Source organism: Dasypus novemcinctus, chromosome 16 (assembly GCF_030445035.2).
Source record: "Dasypus novemcinctus isolate mDasNov1 chromosome 16, mDasNov1.1.hap2, whole genome shotgun sequence".
Lineage (NCBI taxonomy): Eukaryota > Metazoa > Chordata > Mammalia > Cingulata > Dasypodidae > Dasypus > Dasypus novemcinctus.
In genome coordinates this window covers 6,293,027-6,311,605 of record NC_080688.1, presented here as the reverse complement: position 1 = coordinate 6,311,605, position 18,579 = coordinate 6,293,027, and the positions used below count along the sequence as shown (strand labels likewise).

At 36.2% G+C, this 18,579-nt stretch overlaps 1 protein-coding gene across 1 annotated transcript; it reads right to left on the bottom strand.

Annotated features, from left to right (window-relative positions):
- Positions 1-12,623: 12,623 nt before the first annotated feature.
- LOC101446527 (olfactory receptor 14C36-like) lies at positions 12,624-13,544 on the bottom strand. Its single transcript, XM_004460180.3, has one exon. The coding sequence runs from the start codon at positions 13,542-13,544 to the stop codon at positions 12,624-12,626; it is 921 nt and encodes a 306-aa protein (XP_004460237.3).
- Between the last annotated feature and the right edge of the window lie 5,035 nt (positions 13,545-18,579).

The following is an 18,579-nucleotide window of genomic DNA, read 5'->3' as shown; positions in this document are numbered from 1 at the left end:
ATGTTCAGTTTTATTCTCTAACAAGGACAGGCTCCCATTTTTATAAGGGTAGCATATATGTCTTTATTTCAAAGGATGGATATAAAGAAAAATGTTTTGTTGTTTTATGATGTGGTATTAAAAAATATCTGCTAATATCCTTTCCTAGATGGTTTTGTAGTCTGATTATCTGAATTTCTTCTGTAGCTGTATTGGAAATGACCTAGATTTTATTTTTACACAACAGATAATTATTATTTTTAGCCTTATTTGACAGTGACATTTCCAAATCATCAAATTTTGATACATCTATGTAAAATTCCTTACCTCAGTTTTCCTCTCCACTTACTTTCCAATAATTAACAAAGAAAAATGAGGTTACATTTTCAAAAATAATTGTAGAGGGACAACCATCAAGATGGGAGCAGAGTAAGGAGCTCCTAGAGTCAGCCCCTGCTACAGGGCAGTTAGTAACACCAAGAGCTATCTGAGGCTATCTGAAACACCTATTTGTGGGCTCCAGGAGACCAGAAGAGCATCCTGCAATATACTTGATGGAATGGAAGGAGGAGACTGCCCATCTTCAAAGAAGATACATTAGTAGAGCACTGCACACCACATAGGCTTGTGCTTATCCTCCACAGGAGGCAAAAGTCACCTAGGGAACTGTTCTCCAGCTGGAATTGAAAGCTCCACTTCCCAAAAATAGGGGACGGAGAGATGGTTGTGCACTGACTTCAGCTACTGATGAGTAAATTCATTGGGCTAAAGTATAATCCTGAGAACAAATAAAGTTTGAGGCTGTTCAAGTCAGAAAGAGGTCGGTAGCGACCATCTTAACTCTGTGCCTGGCATGAGGGGAAGCAGGGTGGACTGAAAATCACAGTGCTGATAGAGACCCACTTCCTTCCATCCAGATTGGACTGCAAATCTAGCCTAAGCCCCAGTCCCACCTCCAGCAGGAAGGAAGCTGGGGGGACCTGAGCCAGTCTCTTCATGAAATTACTGGCCAAGCTGCAGAGGCTAGTAATTATCCTACTCTAGTGGCACAAGCCATCTTAGGAGATATTCTGTGGCTGGAATTGGAAGCCATATTTCCTAACCAACAGGGTAGGAGAAGATGGTTGGCCACTGATTTCAGTTATTGATTAGTAGACTCAGCAAGATATGGTATAACCCTTAACACCCTTTGTGCTTCCAGTGGAGGATGGGCTAGGGTGTGAATCTGTCCAAGCTGGAAGGAGGCCAGGGGCCACCATTTTGACCACACCTTCAGCATGAGGAGAAGATGGGCTAACCAAAAATCACTGGTTCTTTCACCTAGATTGGCTTACAATCTTATGCTAGGGAGGCAGACTGGTAGGTCCTACAGCAGCCTCACCGGGTAATTGTAGGTAACTTTTGCTGTCACAGACTGAATAAGAAGTCTACCAGGGCAACTGCAGCCATCTTGGATGCATAGTTGATAGATTGCTGTCCACTTCTGCAGCTCCATTCCTACCCCAGGCAGGGGAGAAAGGGGCATGAAACCTCATCAGTCTCTGGGCAACTACAGTCTAGGCCTACATGACTTGAATTGTTTCACACAGCTGTGACTCTGTCCCTACCCCTGGCTAAGGAACTTCATTGGTCACTGGGCAAATAAGGGCAGCTTGAGCCTCACAACTTATAGCACCAACTACATCCTTGGCTCCTACTGCACAACCAGCAAGTGAGAAAGGGCAAGAAGCCCTAAACTAAAGATTAAAACTGCACCCAGAATAAATACTCTAGTAAGCCAGATGCCTAGGCACCAACATAAAAGTACAATCCACATCAAGAAACAAGATACGGCCAAGTTAAATGAACAAGATAAGTTTCCAGATGACATGAAGGAGTTGACGGTGCACCCTTATCATCTCTCCTGCAAAAACCATCGGAGTGGAGACAGAGTCCTGCCGAGGGTATCAGTTTTAAAAACCTACAAAGCAGAAAGTATCTGGACATCAATATGGACAGACTGCAATAAAAGGAGTGCTTGCTCAAGGTAAAACTGTGGGTTTCTGACCCTGTAGCCTGAGGCTGTGGAAAAGCAAAACCCTTCCTATAAAGCTGACAACCACAGCATTCCCTGAAATCCACAGGTCATAGATTTGTGTTCCTGAGCTCTGTGTTCCCCAAAAACTTGATCCATGAACCTGTGTTCCCTGAACCTTATGTTCCCAAACCCTGTATTTCCCATAACCCACATTTCCAAAACCCAAATACCCCAAGCCCACATTCTCCTAAGCTCACCTTCCCTGAACCCAAGCATTCCCCTAATTATGGCATTCCCCTAGCCCTCCAGTCTTGGACAAACTCCAAGATTGGGAGGTTTATGGAGGGAGGTGCAGAAGGGCCCAAGGAGTGCAGGTTCAATTTTCTGGTCCCCCCTTTTTTTGAACTTGGAGGAGCACACCAGCTGACTTGGGAAAAGGCTAGGAAGAGAAGAGAAGTGAATCTGCTGAGAAAGCCCAATTTACCTAAAGGACTGGGATAGGGAAACTTGGTCTAGGAAAAGGTGGAATCAGAAAATTAACTAGTCTCCCATAGCACACCTAAGGGAGGGGACAGTAGGAAATGCTTTGTTGGTTTCCAATAGCATATTTAGGGATCCTGGCAAGGAGTGGGGGCTCAGTCTCAAAGTAAGTAAGAGTTATTATTTCCTGTGGTGAGTTGGTTCACCAGGGTCACATTTGAATCTCTAAGAGGAGCCCTCACACAACCTCCTGCTGCCCTGGGAGAGAGGGAAGTGAGAGAGGGAGAAAGGGAGAAGGTTAAACTCCTAAGCAATTTATTCAATTGCAAAGAGAATTCCTTGCTTGAGGTCTTGTCTGGTCTTTTCTGTTTGTTTGTTTTCTTGTCTTTTCTTCCTCTTAACCTCTTCATGCTCCCATGGCTCTTTTTTTTTTTTTTCCTTGCCTGCTTTTTTCCCCTATTTTTCCTTTTTTTCTCCCCCCACCCCTTTTTCCCCCTAGTTTTTCTTTTTCTATTAGGTGCTGCAGGGAGTGTTTCTTATTTCCTGTGCTCTCTCATCCTTGAGTTCCTTTTTACTGTGTGAATGAAATTTGTCTATCAATGCTATCCCCTTTCCGTTATATCTTTCTATCTTCCATTATCTATTGTTTCTCTTACATTCCACCTCTCTTTGTTTAGTTCCCAATTTTTCTATTTATTTCTAAGACCTCTATTCTGTTTTCTCTTTTAATCACTCTTTATGTTATTATTTTTCTTTTCTCTTTCCCTCTCTCCTGACCACACTGGCCTTTTGATTCATACTATATTATTCTCTATATTCAGTTTACATCTTATTGAAGGTGCTCCACTTTTTTTTACTGTTTTAACTCTACACTGCTTACATGAGTTTAATATCCATTCTCCTAGATCTCACATGGTTTTTCTGCTAACCTCTACTATCATACTGCTATTATACATTTTATTTTCTTACCTCTTTTTGCTTTTGCTAACCCTAATATTATCCTTAAAAGAACTTATGCAATAACAAGGAAATAGGATAAGAAGAAGAGAGTATCAAAGAGAAGATTAATATGCAAACAAAAACAACACCTAAATAAACCCCAAGACTAGATGGAGAAGCTAATCAACTGAAGAAACCCATCAAGATAAAATGATGAACAGACAGCAACAAAGAAACTACAAACCATACCAATAAGCAGGAAGACATGGCCAAATCCAATGAACAAACTAAAAACCAGTAAGAGGAGCAGAACCTTGAACTAATCAATGCTCTCAAAACAGATATCATGGTTGAATTAAATAAAGTGAAGGAAGAGATTAAGGATATTAAGAAAACCCTTGGAGAGAAATGAGATTATAAGGCTGTGAGTCTCTAAAAAAGAGTCTGGAGGTTGTCAGAAGGAATAGCCCTATGTACAACTGAACAGAGTCTAAGAGACAGATAAGGTAGATACAACCCCAGGTATTGGTTCTTTTGAGGGATAAAGAGACCCATGGGTTCTATGGTCATGGCAGAAGGGGTTCACTGCCATGACAGATGGCCCTTCTTTGGAGCTGGTGTCTCTGCGTGATGGAAATGGACTCAGAGGGGATCTCTTTTCACAAGACTTGCATGCTACTTTATTGGAATTGTAGTTGGTGCTGGGTTTAAGATATATGTAGGGGATTTGAATCTCTGGACTGATAATATGACACCCAGGCCCAGAGCCTCAACAGACTTCAGCTCCTACACTTTGACTTATTGGACTTACTCCACTCAGCTAACATGGAGTTGAAGAAGGTCAACCACCACAACATGGAGCCTAGAGTGTCTACAACTAGAAGCGGGAAGAGTGCATCCAGTACCCATGTGGAATCTAAGCCCTCACTTGACATAGGTGTGCAATGGACACAACCAACCCAATGTCCACAGAGAAAATGTGGAATGGGTGTGGGAACGGTAGCCATGGGGGCTGCTGGGTGTGGGGAACGGGAGGAAGAGATGAGATGTGGAGGCGTTTTCGGGACGTGGAGTTGTCCTGGATAGTGCTTCACGGACAATTACGGGACACTGTAGATCCCCCCAGGGCCCACTGGATGGAACGTGAGAGAGTCTGGGCTATGATGTGGACCATTGACTATGGGGTGCAGTGATGCTCAGAGATGAACTTACCAGGTGCAATGGATGTATCACGATGATGGGAGAGAGTGTTGCTGTGGGGGGAGTGGGGGGCGGGGGCGGTGTGGTTGAATGGGACCTCATATATATTTTTTAATGTAATTAAAAATAATAATAATAAATAAATATTAAAAAAAAAGAAAACCCTTGGAGAGCATACAGAAGAAATTGTAAGCATACTCAGAAAGATAACAGATATGATCATGATGAACAGCACAATCAAACGAATCAAAAATACACTGTCAGCAAATAAGAGCAGATTTGAAGAGGCAAAGGAAAGAATTAGAGATGTGGAATACAGTACATCTGAACTCAAACTGGTAGTATAATTGATTGATAAGAAGATAGAAAAAGTGCAGTAGGGACTTAGGCACCTGAATGACAAAAATCAACAACACAAACACACATCATAGGGATCCCAGAAGGAAAAAGGAAGGGAAAAGGGACAGAAGAGATGTGGAGGAAATAATGACTGAAAGGTTCCCAAACCTATTGAGGGAATTGGATGTACATGACCAGGAAGCACAGTGCACCCCAAACAGCATAAATTCCAACAGTTCTACCAAAAGACAGATACTTTTCAAATTATCCAATGGTCAAGACAAAGAAAAAAATACTGAAAGCAGCAAGAGAAAAGAGAACCATCACATACAGTGGAGGCTCCATAAGAATAAATGCTAATTTCTTATCTGAAACCATGAAGGCAAGAAGGCAGTGGTATGACATAGTCAAGGTACTAAAAGGAAAAAAAAAATGTCTAACCAAGAATACTCAATCCAGCAAAGTTAGCATTTTAAAATGTTGGAGAGATCAAAATATTCACAGATAAACACAAACTAAGAGCGTATGCCAACAGGAAACCTGCCCTTCAAGAAATACTAAAGGGACTTCTGCAGGAGGAAAGAAAAGAACATAAGAGACAGAGTTGTAGAAGAGTGTAAGAACAACTAAAAGACAAAAGGAGAAAAAACCAATAACATATGAAAAACACAAATCCAAAGAAAAAATGGCTAATAAAAGTAATTCTTTGAAAGTAATAGCACTGAATGTTAATGGATTAAACTCACCTGACAAGAGACAGAGATTGGAAAAATGGATAAGGAATATTGACCCACTTATAAGCTGTCTATAAGAAAAACATCTTAGGCCCAGGAATTGAAGGAGTTGAAAGTGAATGGATGGAAAACAATCTTATAGGCAAACAATAAACAAAAAATGGGCAGGAGTAGCTATATTAATATTGGACAAAATAGACTTTAAATGAAAAAAAAAACTATTGTGAAAGATAAAGATGGACGCTACATATTAAAGAAAGGGATAATCTTTGAAGAAGAACAAGTAATTATAAATATTGATGCTCCTAACCAGGGTGCCTCCAAATACATGAGGCAAACAATGGAAAAACTAAGTGAAGGAATAGATGCCACTACAGTTATAGTAGTAACACACCATTATCACTATTGGACAGAACATCTCAAAAGAGAATCAATAAAGAAACAAGGACTTTGAACAATATATTAGAGAAGCTGGACCTAATAGACATTTACAGAAGATTACAACTGAATAAAGCAGGATATACATTATTTTCAAGTGCATATGGATCATTCTCCATGATAGACCATATGCTCGGCCACAGAAAGAGTCTCAATGAATTCAGAAAGACTAAAATCATAAAAAATAATTTTTCTGACCACAGTGGAGTTAAGCTGGAAATCTTCAAGGGTCAGAGGCCCGGATTTGACACCAAGATTTGGAAATTAAACGCACTTACACAAAGTGTGGGTCAAGGAGGAAATCTTTAAAGAAATCAGAAACTACTTTGCAACCAATGAAAATGACAACAAGTCCTATTAAAATTTACTGAATGCAGTAAAAGTTATACTGAGAGGGAAATTCATCCCCATAAATTCATATATCAAAAAAGAAGAAAGAGCTAAAATTGAAGCCTAACTGCACACTTGGAGGAATAAGTAAAGAAACCAACTAACCCCAGAGGATGAAGAAAGAAAGAAAGAAAGAAAGAAAGAAAGAAAGAAAGAAAGAAAGAAAGAAAGAAAGAAAGAAAGAAAGAAAGAAAGAAAGAAAGAAAGAAAGAAAGAAAGAAAGAAAGAAAGAAAGAAAGAAAGAAAGAAAGAAAGAAAGAAAGAAAGAAAGAAAGAAAGAAAGATCAGAGAACAGAAAATAAGAAAGCACTAGGAAAAAATAAACAAAACAAAGAGCTGTTTGTGTGAGAAGATCAATAAAATTGACAAACCCTTATTTAGACTACCAAAGAAAAAAAGAGAGAACATGCAAATACACAAAATAAGAAATAACACTGACCCCACAGTAACAAAACTATCATGAGAGGATTCTTTAAAAAAAAATTGCCAACAAGAAGGACAATTTAGAGGAAATGGGCAAATTCCTATGAACACATAAGCATCCTACATTGACAAAAGAAAAAATTGATGATCTCAACAAAACAATCACAAATAAAGAAATAGAATCATTCATTAAAATTTTCCTAACTAAGAAGAGCCCTGGGCCAGACAGATTCATAGGTAAATTCTACTAAACATTCCAGGAAGAACTAACAACAATCTTGCTTAAACTCTTCCAAAAAATCAAAATACAAGGAGCATTGCTTAACCCATTCTATGATGCCAGCATTACCCTAATACCAAAGCCAAACAAAGATACCACAAGAAAGGAAAATTAGAGACCAAACTCTCTTTTTGAACCTCAATGTGAAAATCTTCAACAAAATACTTGCTAACCATTTTCAACAACACATTAAATGAATCATATACCATGACCAAGTGGGTTTCATTCCTGGTATGCAAGGATGGCTTGACATAAGAAAATCAATTAATGGAGTATACCACATAAACAGATCAAAGGAAAAAATCAAATGATCATATCTATAGATGCAGAAAAAGCATTTGACAAAATACAGCACCCTTCTTGATAAAAACACTGCTAAAAATAGAAACAGAAGGAAACTTTCTGAATATGATAAAGGGTATATAGGCAAAACCTACAGCTAATATCATTTAAATTGTGAAATCCTAAAATCTTTCCCTCTAAGATCAGGAACAAGACAAGGATGCCTACTATTATTTAACATTCTGTTAGAAGAAATTGCTCAAGCACTGAGGCAAGAAACAGATATAAAAAACATCTAAATTGGAAAGGAGGATATCAAAATTTCACTATTTGCAGACAACATGATCCTCTACATAGAAAGCCCTGAGAAGTCTACCACAAAGCTTCTAGAACTTATAAATGAGTTCAGAAATTCACAGGTAATGCATTTACATGCTGAGTTTCTCTTAGAGAGGGACCACATTTGAGCAACAAGGAGGCTCTCAGGAGGTAACTCTTAGGCACCCTGAAATACTAGGCTAAATTCCAATTTCTAAAGTAAAGGTTCATACATGCAGTCATTGATACCAAGGTACCATCAATGATCTATCCTTCACTAGTCACTGCCCCTGTACTTGGGGGATTCTTGGTGAAATCATGACTTTTAAAAATGATAAGAATACCCGTGAGTTAAAACATCTTCTAACAGTTGTCAAAATATATATTTATTTTATCTGAAAGAATAAAAGAGCATGTGGCTAGAAAAATATTGAAGAAATAAATGCTGAAATTTCTCCAAATTTCATAAAATGTTATAAATAAACCAATGTGATAAAATACTATAAACCAAATTTAATAAATTCTAAGTAGATGAAGAAAACAACACCAAATGTGAAAAATCTCATTGCTGAAAAACAAAGATACAGAGAAAACCATAACACCACCAGAGAGAGAACAAAAACAAGCAAAAAAAAAAAAAAACAGATAGAATAGAGAAACAACAAATATTAAATTACAAAGAATTATAGCTACCAAACTAGCAAAAGTTTAAAGTATATTTATTGATTCCAAATGGAGACACAAAAGCAGAAACAGGGAACAAAGAACAGATGGGACAAAACAAAGAGTAATATGATATAATTAAACTTAATTCTATTAATAAATGCAAATGATTAAATAGTCTAACAGCAAAATTAAGTCAGAGATTCATAAGATTAACATCATGACTGTACTCCATGAAACATTCAAGAAATGCATTTTCAACATAAAGGCACATATGAAATAAGTAAGAAAAACACTACAAATATTATAACAGACCAATTCTCATATAAAGAAGACTATAAAACAAGAACTGTAACTCGGAATAAAGAAGGTTATTCCATAGTGATTTAGAAGTCATTTAATCAAGGCAACATTAATATCCTAAATGTTTATGCACCAAATGACAGAACTTCAATATATGTGAGGTAAACGGATACAAGTGTAAGGAGAAATAGAAATATGAACACATAGTAAAACATGTTGATTCTTCCCTCTCTCTATTGATTCCTTTTATGAAACATCATATTCTGTATCAGCTCATTCTTTTGTATTTTGTGGAGATTTTCCTTATAGCCTTGAATATGGCCTATTGGTAAATGTTCAATATACATTTAAAAAATGCATAGTGTTGGAAACAGTTGTGGCTCAATAAGTTGGGTTCCCATCTACCATATGGGAGGCCCTGGGTTCACATCCCAGGACATCCTTGTGAAGGCAGACTTGCCTGCATGCTGTGGAGAGCTGAAGGCCCGTACACCATGGAGAGCAGACAGCCCATGTATCATAGAGAGATGACACAGCAAAGGGAGACAAGCACACACAGAAAAAAAATACATAGCGAATGGACACAGAGAACAGACAGCAAAAAAACAAAAACAAAAACAAAATGAAAGGGAGATAAATAAATAAATACATAAATAAATAAATCTTTTTTAAAAATAAAATATCATTACTATTTTTTAAAAAAGCATAGTGTGAAGTTTTTAGTATAGTTTTCTGCGAACAACAATTAGGTCAAAGAGGTATATTGCATTGCACAAATGAGGTATACATACATTTTATCTGCTTGCTTATTCTATCAGTTGTTGTGAAACATACCTTAAACTGTTAAATATGGTAGTATTATTCTGGTTTTCCTTTTTGTTATATTCATTTTTGTTTCATATATTGTCATGCTATATTGCTGTGTGTATAAAGTTTTTATGCCATATTATTTGAATGAATATTTCAAAATGATAAATTATTTAAATTGTAACAGAAAATATGTCTATTTATATCAGGGCCTTGCTCACCTCACTGAAGAATAAACTACCAAAGTATAATTTGATTATTGTGGAAAATATAAAATTTTAAATTTATATTATATAAACTTATATTTTATAAATTTATTTTGTCTTTAAATTTATTTTGATGCTATTATTTTAAATTGCATGAATAGTTATACATTAGGTACACAGTGCATGTCTGTAACTACAAAAATAATGTATAAGTGCATTCTCATTTATGAGTAGTATATCTCATAAATTCTATGAAATAAAAAATGCAGACAACATAATAAATTGCAAATAATTGTATTTCATCAGATAATTATTTTATTAGCATCCTGTCATAATAATCTTAGAAGTAACAGAAATAGCTGTGCTGTTTTCATTTAGCTCAGTATTATTCCCAGTTTACAGGTCAAGAGATTGAATCCTATATTTCAAAGACTTAAAACCTTTGGTCTATTCCTGATTGTTGAGCCTTAAAATCCGGAAGATATATGGCCATCTCCTGCTCTGCAGTTCTTCTGTCTTAACAGGGACAATGAACAAAATGATGATGATGAATGAGCTCCAGCCCAAGGCAGGCAAGGAGATTCTTCAACTGCAAGCAGAGTACTTCCATTCTTTGCCACATCATATCTAAGTAATTTCTCTGCACAAGGCAGAGAAGACTTCATTCCAAATTCTTCAAGATTGAGAAATGACCTTATATAAGAGGGTAGTATAACTTTCCCCTTTAGTGAAACTAAATCAGATTTATGGTTATTGTAATCCTCATCTTGTGTTAACTGAATATCTTGTAACATTGAAATACATGATAAATTTTCAAAATAAAAATGTCAAGTAAATCTGTAGTTCTTAAACTCTTTGGAACTCTTTGGAGCTCATTGGAATCTTTCAGAAGCTGAGGAAACTAAAGTTGAAGCTATTGCTATCTGTCTGATGTATATTCATGTGGAAATATGTGCGTGACATGTTTCATTTTGTTTGGTTTGTTTTTTAAAAAGATTAATTTATATACTTTATTTTCTTTATTTATCACCTCTCCCCCAGTTTTTTCTCTTATCTGTCTGCCCACTGTTTCCTCACCTTCTCCAGGAGGTACTGGGAACTGAACCAAGGGCCTCCCATATGAGAGATGAGTGCCCAACAGCCTGAGCCACATCTGCTTCCCGTGGGTTGTGACATCTGCTGGCTTGTGACATCTGCTCATTGCAGTGGGTAATGTTTTGCTCATTTTGATGGGAAGCAGCATCTAGCTTGTTGCATAGGGAGGCTGTATTTGCTCGACTTATTTTAGGAAGCACTGGAATCCAAACCTGGGACATCCCATGTGGTATGTGGGCACCCTACTGGTTGAATCACACCCAATTCCTGATATACTGTCTAAAGCTCTATGTGTAAGGAAGCAGATGTGACTCAAGTGATGAGGTGTACACCTGCCATGTGAGAGGATGCAGGTTTGATCCTTGGGTCCCCCTGGTGAAAAAGAAATGGAGAAAGCATGCCTGAGCAGTAAGCCAGTGCCCAAATGGTGAGACCAGTGCCCACACAGCAAACCAAGTGCCCATATGGTAAGCCAGTGCCCATACAAGTGAGTTATAAAGCAAGATGATGATGCAACAAAAGAGACAAAGGGGAGAGTCAAGGTTTAGCATAGCAGAGACCAGGAGCTGAGGTGGCACAATTGACTGGGAACCTCTCTACACATCAGAGGTCCCGATGATTGAATCCCAGTGAATCCTGGAGGACAAAGATGAGAAGACAAAAAGAGAAATAGATAAAGAAGAGCATGCAGTGAATCGACATAGACAGCAAAAACAGTGCAGGGATGGGGGGGGTGGGGGAAGGGAAGAAAAAAACTATATGTATAATATATATTTTTAAGTGATGCTTAGGAAAAAGCCTGGATAATACATACCATAACATTAGAGATAAAAGAAGGAGAAGGAATAGTTTGACCTGCAAGAATGGATATTTTGGAAATATTTTAAGAAACATGACTATCAGTTTTTCCTCCTCTAGTTAGTGCTCTTCCTCAATAAAGAGTTAGGTAGAGATTAAGAGTTCTCATATTTAAGAAATGTAGTTGAAGTTCCACTTAAATTCATATTTCTGTCATTTTCATTATATATTGAAATAATGCATCAGATGCTTTTTGAATGAAATAGAAATAAATTAATCTGATTATTTTCTTCTTGATGTACAGAGTTTAAAAACTCACAATAAATTATCATGATTCTAATTTTTCACCATACAACTGAATTAGATATTGCAAATAAAATTTTCACTTTGAGAAATTATTTAAAATTTCTTCTTCCATATTATGAAAAATAGGAAAATATACCATTGATCCCTCTAAACAATACACATAGTACAGATCACTCCTTTTTGTTAAGATAAAAGATTAAAGTTTAATATTATTTCATGACCAATTTTCAGAAGAAAATATTTATATTTTTCATAATGGTTTAAATAAAATATTGAATAAAATGCTCTTTTAATTGCACAAATAGATCAGAAAATCAATATATAATTAATCTAATCTAAGTCTAGATTTAAAGAAGAAAATTTGGAAAGATGTTTAGCTAAAGATAAGATCCTTTAGCAGTTTTGCTTCAATAATTAGGGTATGTGAAATTTTGGAAAGAAATCCAAAAACAAAATATTTTTACTCTTCCTATGCTGACACATTCCACAAAGTCTGTGCCTTAGAAATCATGACAGGGTTCAAAATCAAGTCAGAGCTCAAAATTTGGAACTAGGCAAGAAAGTTAGTATTAAAACATTTTCAACTCATGTCATCTATATAAGATTGTCTTGAAAGAATTATCCTATCACTTTCCTGAATAAAGCATTCTGTGCATAAATTTCTTCACAGCCTCTGTTATGTGCTTGTTTCTCAGACTATATATAATAGGATTCAATAAAGGAGGGACTATAGAATAGAACACGGAGGTGATCATGTCCTGAATTGTGCGTGAGTTCGAGGTTGGCTTCATATACACAGCAGCACAAGAGAGGAGAAAGACAGACACTACAAGAATATGAGGGACACAGGTAGAAAAGGCTTTTCTCCTCTCTGTCCTCATTGGAAAGTTGAGCACAGTAGAAAATATGTAAGCATAAGACCTGATAATAAAGGCAAAGCAGCCATCAACAATCAAGAATGTGTAGATAAATATTGAAATTTCATTGGTCAAGGTGTTAGAGCAGGAGAGCTTCAGCAGAGAGGGGATGTCACAGAAGAACTGATTGACCACATTAGACTGACAGAAGTGCAGCCGGAAAGTGTTACCAGTGTGGAATCCAGAGAAGACCAGACAACTGAGTACAGAGGCCAGAGTCATCCAGACACAGATACGAGGAGTCATGATCATAGGGTAGTGGAGGGGCTGGCAGATGGCCACATAGCGGTCATGAGCCATGGAGGTGAGGAACATCACTTCCACAAATCCACAGAAAAAGACGGTGAAGACCTGAGATGCACAGCCAGCCATTGAGATGGTCCTGTTGTCAGTGAGAAAGGTGGCACAGGCTTTGGGGACAGTAGCAGAAATGTAACACATGTCTAAGACTGACAGATTCCTGAGGAAGAAATACATGGGGGTATGAAGATTCATGTCAAGGGTGGTTATTGTGACAATGAGAAAGTTCCCCATCAGTGTTGCCAAATACATCAGCAGGAATAGCATGGCATGCAGGAATCTATACTCCCACACATCAGAAAATCTTGTAAGCACGAATTCATTGTTCATAGTAGAGTTGGATATCTTTTGGTAATTTGCTTTGGACATGGATAAATGAAGCAGATAGTACTAAAAAACATGGAGAATCAACATGAAGAAATAAATTAGCCCATTGATATTTATCAGTGCATACTCAGCCATCTCTACTGTTTGTAGGTCCCATTAGTTATTAGGCAATTGCATAGCATTGCCTTAAGTTCCTTTAGTTTTCCTTCTCTTATATATTATTTACAGTGCATGGGTAGCAATAAAAATAACTCTTTAGTGTTTGTGCCTAAGTTTGGTTAGGTTTTTCTAACTAGGTATGGATTGTATATATATGTAAGTCAAAGTTTGTGTGGAGTAATAATTGAGTTAATACTGACAAATTTATACATACAGCCTCAATAGCAGTGTTCTATAAATGTTAACACCATCCTTAGTTGATGGGAAATTGGATCTGAATAAATATAGAGAGCTAATATTTTATGTGTGGTTGTAATCCTTTATCTGCTGACTAAGGAAAATGATTTTTATCCTTTATCCCACACTATGACTTTTTATACTGACTTCATTTGGAAATTCTCATTTGAGAACACTTTGCTCTAATGACCATCTTCCTTCTGGTAACACATCATTAGCAATATTTTTTAAAATTCATATACTAATTGATATTAATTGAACTTGTTTAAATCATAGATGATCATTTTATTAAAATATTTTTTTTCAAATTCATATTGAACTTGAACTCATTTAGATAGATGGTGTGGCATAATTTCTATCCTTAGCAATAAGGTCTCTGTGAAATATCTGCAATAATACCTGCCACATTAATTTGATGTTATTAATTCATTTTTAAAAATCTGTATTTGATAATGAAATTTTCTGTTCAAAGAAAAATGGCAATATAAAATGTTTGAATAGATTTGAACCGAGATTGTAACACTGAAACCTTTTCTTTTCCTGCAGGCTAGCAAGAAGCCAGATAATATACTGCCCAGTAAGGTTTTCCTGGGATAATTAGAATATTGTACAAGAGTTCTCTCCCTTCATAGTGTAACAGAAAATTGTTCCTTGTCCTTTCAGCAAAGACTTGAAGAATGTTTTTTCAACCTGAAGAAATTGAAGAAATATTTTGTTCATTAATACATTTATTCATTTATTTACTCATCTACAGAGCCATATAATGTTTAATAGTTTTTATAATTAATGCAATGTTTTAAAATACCTTGGTATGAATTATAAGTAGATTCTGGTTTGGAGGTTGTGTGGATGAATCATGAACAATTACTTCATGCTCATTCATACTGTGCTATTAAAAATATCTAAAATTATCCTTGATGTATGAAGGATTGAATATGTATTTTATTTTTATGACAGTGATTCACTTATTCACATTATACCACATGAATGCACAACCAATAATTTGGCAAAGAAAATATAAAGATAAATTTTGTTGTAATTATGAACTATATAGGAAAAATGTGCATAAATAATTCCAATTTTGGAATAAAAATCATAATAAAATTATATTACAAAAACAAACAACAAAATCATTGCACAAGTGCCTCTCCTGGATACAGATTGTGCTGACTTCATATCAAAGTACACATCTTAATAGTGGGATTGTCGCTTAAACAGAAACATCCACTAATTGGTGATACAACAATATTTTGTCCTGTGATCTGCCGTGTATGCAGTCATACACTCTAAACAATGTGAAACCACTGCTTTAGATTATAATGTAAAAATTCTCTTTTCAAAGATCTAATTTCAATTCAGTTATTATATAGCAGTAAAATGAATGCCAACTGTTCTTCTGTAAGTCATCAGGTTTTTTATTGCAAGTTGTTAGTGCAGTTTTCCAGTTCTAACATTCAGTTGCAAAAAACAAAAATCCCTCATAAGAGGTGCTTACTATTTCTTTTCAATTGGCATCAGACACTCCTTTCAGTTATGGATTTAGCTCTTATTCTTTAACTTAGTGGAAATGTTATTAAAAGGCATTATGTGGGGCAACCTAACAACTGTGGAGTTGACCACTTAGGAGAGAGTGCTTTTCAAAAATTCATTACTAAGAAGTCATTGTCTCTCAGCTGATTGTGTTGACTGGGCAAAGTTTGGCTTGTGTGCTTCACATCCACATAAAGGAAGAAATGGAGCTGTTTGACATATACTGTGCATTCCTGAATGCCATGGAACCCCAAGTTCTTTGAAACAATGAAGTCCCAATTGCAACAGTAGGTAAGCTAGTAAATAAAATAAATGAACTGTTACTAGAAAACCATGGGCAATATAGTTTAGCCTTACAAGTGATTGATGTTGAGAAAGTAATAAATATTTCTGCTTCATGACACTTTATCTCCAGGGATAATGATTATAGCCTAAAGTGATGATTATAATATGAATTACTTCGCTTTCCATATTAAGATATGGTATCTTATGGAGGGAATATGACCTATTCTTTTTTTCTTTTTTTTTCTTTATATTCTTTTAAATGTTACATGAAAAAGAATATGAGGTCCCCATATACTACCACTCCTCTACCCCACTCCTCCCACAACAAGAACCTATTTTTTTTTGGTAAAATAAACTTTATATATAAATTAAATTTTAAAAAGTCCTGTTAGCTAAATTCCATTCCTTTTGTTAACACTTAAAAAAATAAAATGAATATTATTTAATTATTTAATGCTAGTACAGATAATGTACTGGTTATTTCAGGCACAAATATGTTTGTTGTTAAACTTTACTAGTTTGAAATGTTTATATTGGAAGATTATGTTATTAGGATAAGATTCTGTATTTTCTATCTAAAATGTTATAGTTGAAATTAAAGTGTAATGTGTGTATTTACATTCTCTATCAGTAAAGGTTTAAAACTGTCTTAAACTCCTCCAAAAAGTGTTGGGAAAATGATCAAGATGCTAGGTCACTTTATTTTTATTTATTTATTTTTTTAATTGATTTTGTAAAAATATTACATTAAAAAAATATGAGGTCCCATTCGACCCCACCACCCCCACCGCACCCCTCCCCCCCCCAGCAACACTCACTCCCATCATCATGACACATCCATTGCATTTGGTAAGTACATCTCTGGGTATCTCTGCACCTCATGGTCATTGGTCCACATCATGGCTCACACTCTCCCCCATTCCATCCAGTGAGCCCTGGGAGGATTTACAATGCCCGGTGATTGCCCCTGAAGCACCATTCAGGGCAACTCCAAGTCCCAAAGGCGCCTCCACATCTCATCTCTTCCTGCCATTCCCCATACCCATCAGTCACCATGTCCACTTTTCCCACTCCATTGCCACCTTTTCTCTGAGGTCCTTGGATTGGTTGTGTCCGTTGCACCTCTATGTCAAGAGAAGGCTCAGATTCCACATGGTTACTGGATGCAATCCTCCTGCTTTCAGTTGTAGGCACTCTAGGCTCCATGGTGTGGTGGTTGTCCTTCTTCAACTCCATCTTAGCTGAGTGAGGTGAGTCCAATAATTTAGATTGTAGGAGCTGGAGTCTGTTGAGGCTCAGGGCCTGGCTATCATATTGTCAGTAAAAAGATTCAATCCCCTAAATATATCTTAAACCCCAATACCAACTACAATTCCAGTAAAGTAGCATGATAGTCTTATGAAAAGAGATCCCCTCTGGGTCCAGTTTGCTAGGTCACTTTAAACACTCTTAGTGTTTCCCTCTGGTGAATGGAGTGACTCAATATTGAAGGGAAACTGTCAGGAATTGTTCATTGAACAATACTTTCCTTGTGAAATGTTCAAAGCTTCAATATAAATGAATTGAATGTGTGTATTATTGATACTTCCTTTATCTACTTCAAGAAATGCTTAATAATTAAGAATCTACCTTTGCATCTAGTTCCTGTGAATACAACAGCAACCACTAAATTTGAATCTCAGCAATTTGGTATATTCAGATGAGCTGAATCACATCTTTCCCCCATGGAATACACAGGGAACAAAATAGCTTCCTTGTTTTATCTCCCCTACTTTTACTTGAAAACTTTATCAATTCTGGATTATACAAACAGAGTTTTGCAAAACAAACAAGAGCTCAAGATATAAGCTGCATTGTGGGAAAACCACCTTCATGATCATGGTATCGTGCCATGGATGACAATTTTGGTTAATAGCACAAATACAAGAATATCCAGTGAACTAGAATGGATGTATGTCAAAATTGTGGGGTGGTGGGAAGCATGGGAAAAATACAATTAATGTAACATATAAACTATAGTTAACAATATTGTAATCTTGCATCAATGCCAAAGAAATGCTGTACTAATAATAGGGATGTATAAAAAAAAAAACAAAAAAGTATGCTATATACCCTGGTAAATGGTACTAGTCTGAGAATATTATTTTATAACCTGTAACAAATATTCCACAATGGTGTAGTGTGTTGGTGAAGTGGTGTTGCTTGGGAAATCTACAGATATGCATGTTTGTTTTGTAATAACTTCTGTAATAAAAATATATTTTAAAAAGATATGTTGTGAGCTAGAGAAGAAATTAAAACCCACAGACTTTAGAGGGAAAAAAATAAATAAATGAACAGCAGTATTGCAGGAGAAAAGTGGGAATCATTCCTGAAGAAAGGTGAAAAGAAGACAAAATTAATAACATCAAATACTCATAATATTGATTAATTATGCTGGATAGTCATGCCAGGAATTCTGGTAGAGGTACAAAGTTGTTGCAGATACAGGCAAGAATGAGTGGTCATATTTAGTTGTAACGGCAGAGACCTTGAAAGAAAACATTTTGTTTTACTACAAGTTCTCTGTGTTCTGTTTTAATTAAAATTGTGGGGACAAAATGGCAGTATAGAACACCACTGGGAGGTCAGACTTTCTTGTAGATAATAGCCAGTGCCCAAGGGTAATGTCTAGATGCTGAGAAAGTAGGATGAAAATGAAAACCATATATGAACATCACTTTTGCATTTTAAATATTACTAACGTATTTGAACGTGTGTATTTTTTGTGAGTTCTTGAAAACAAGAAGTTAAGAGGCCCCCAGGCAGCCTATACCAAATCCCTAGA

Coding starts and splice junctions, on each gene's coding strand:
- LOC101446527 (XM_004460180.3), bottom strand. CDS start 13,544: ATGAACAATGAATTCGTGCTTACAAGATTTTCTGATGTGTGGGAGTAT.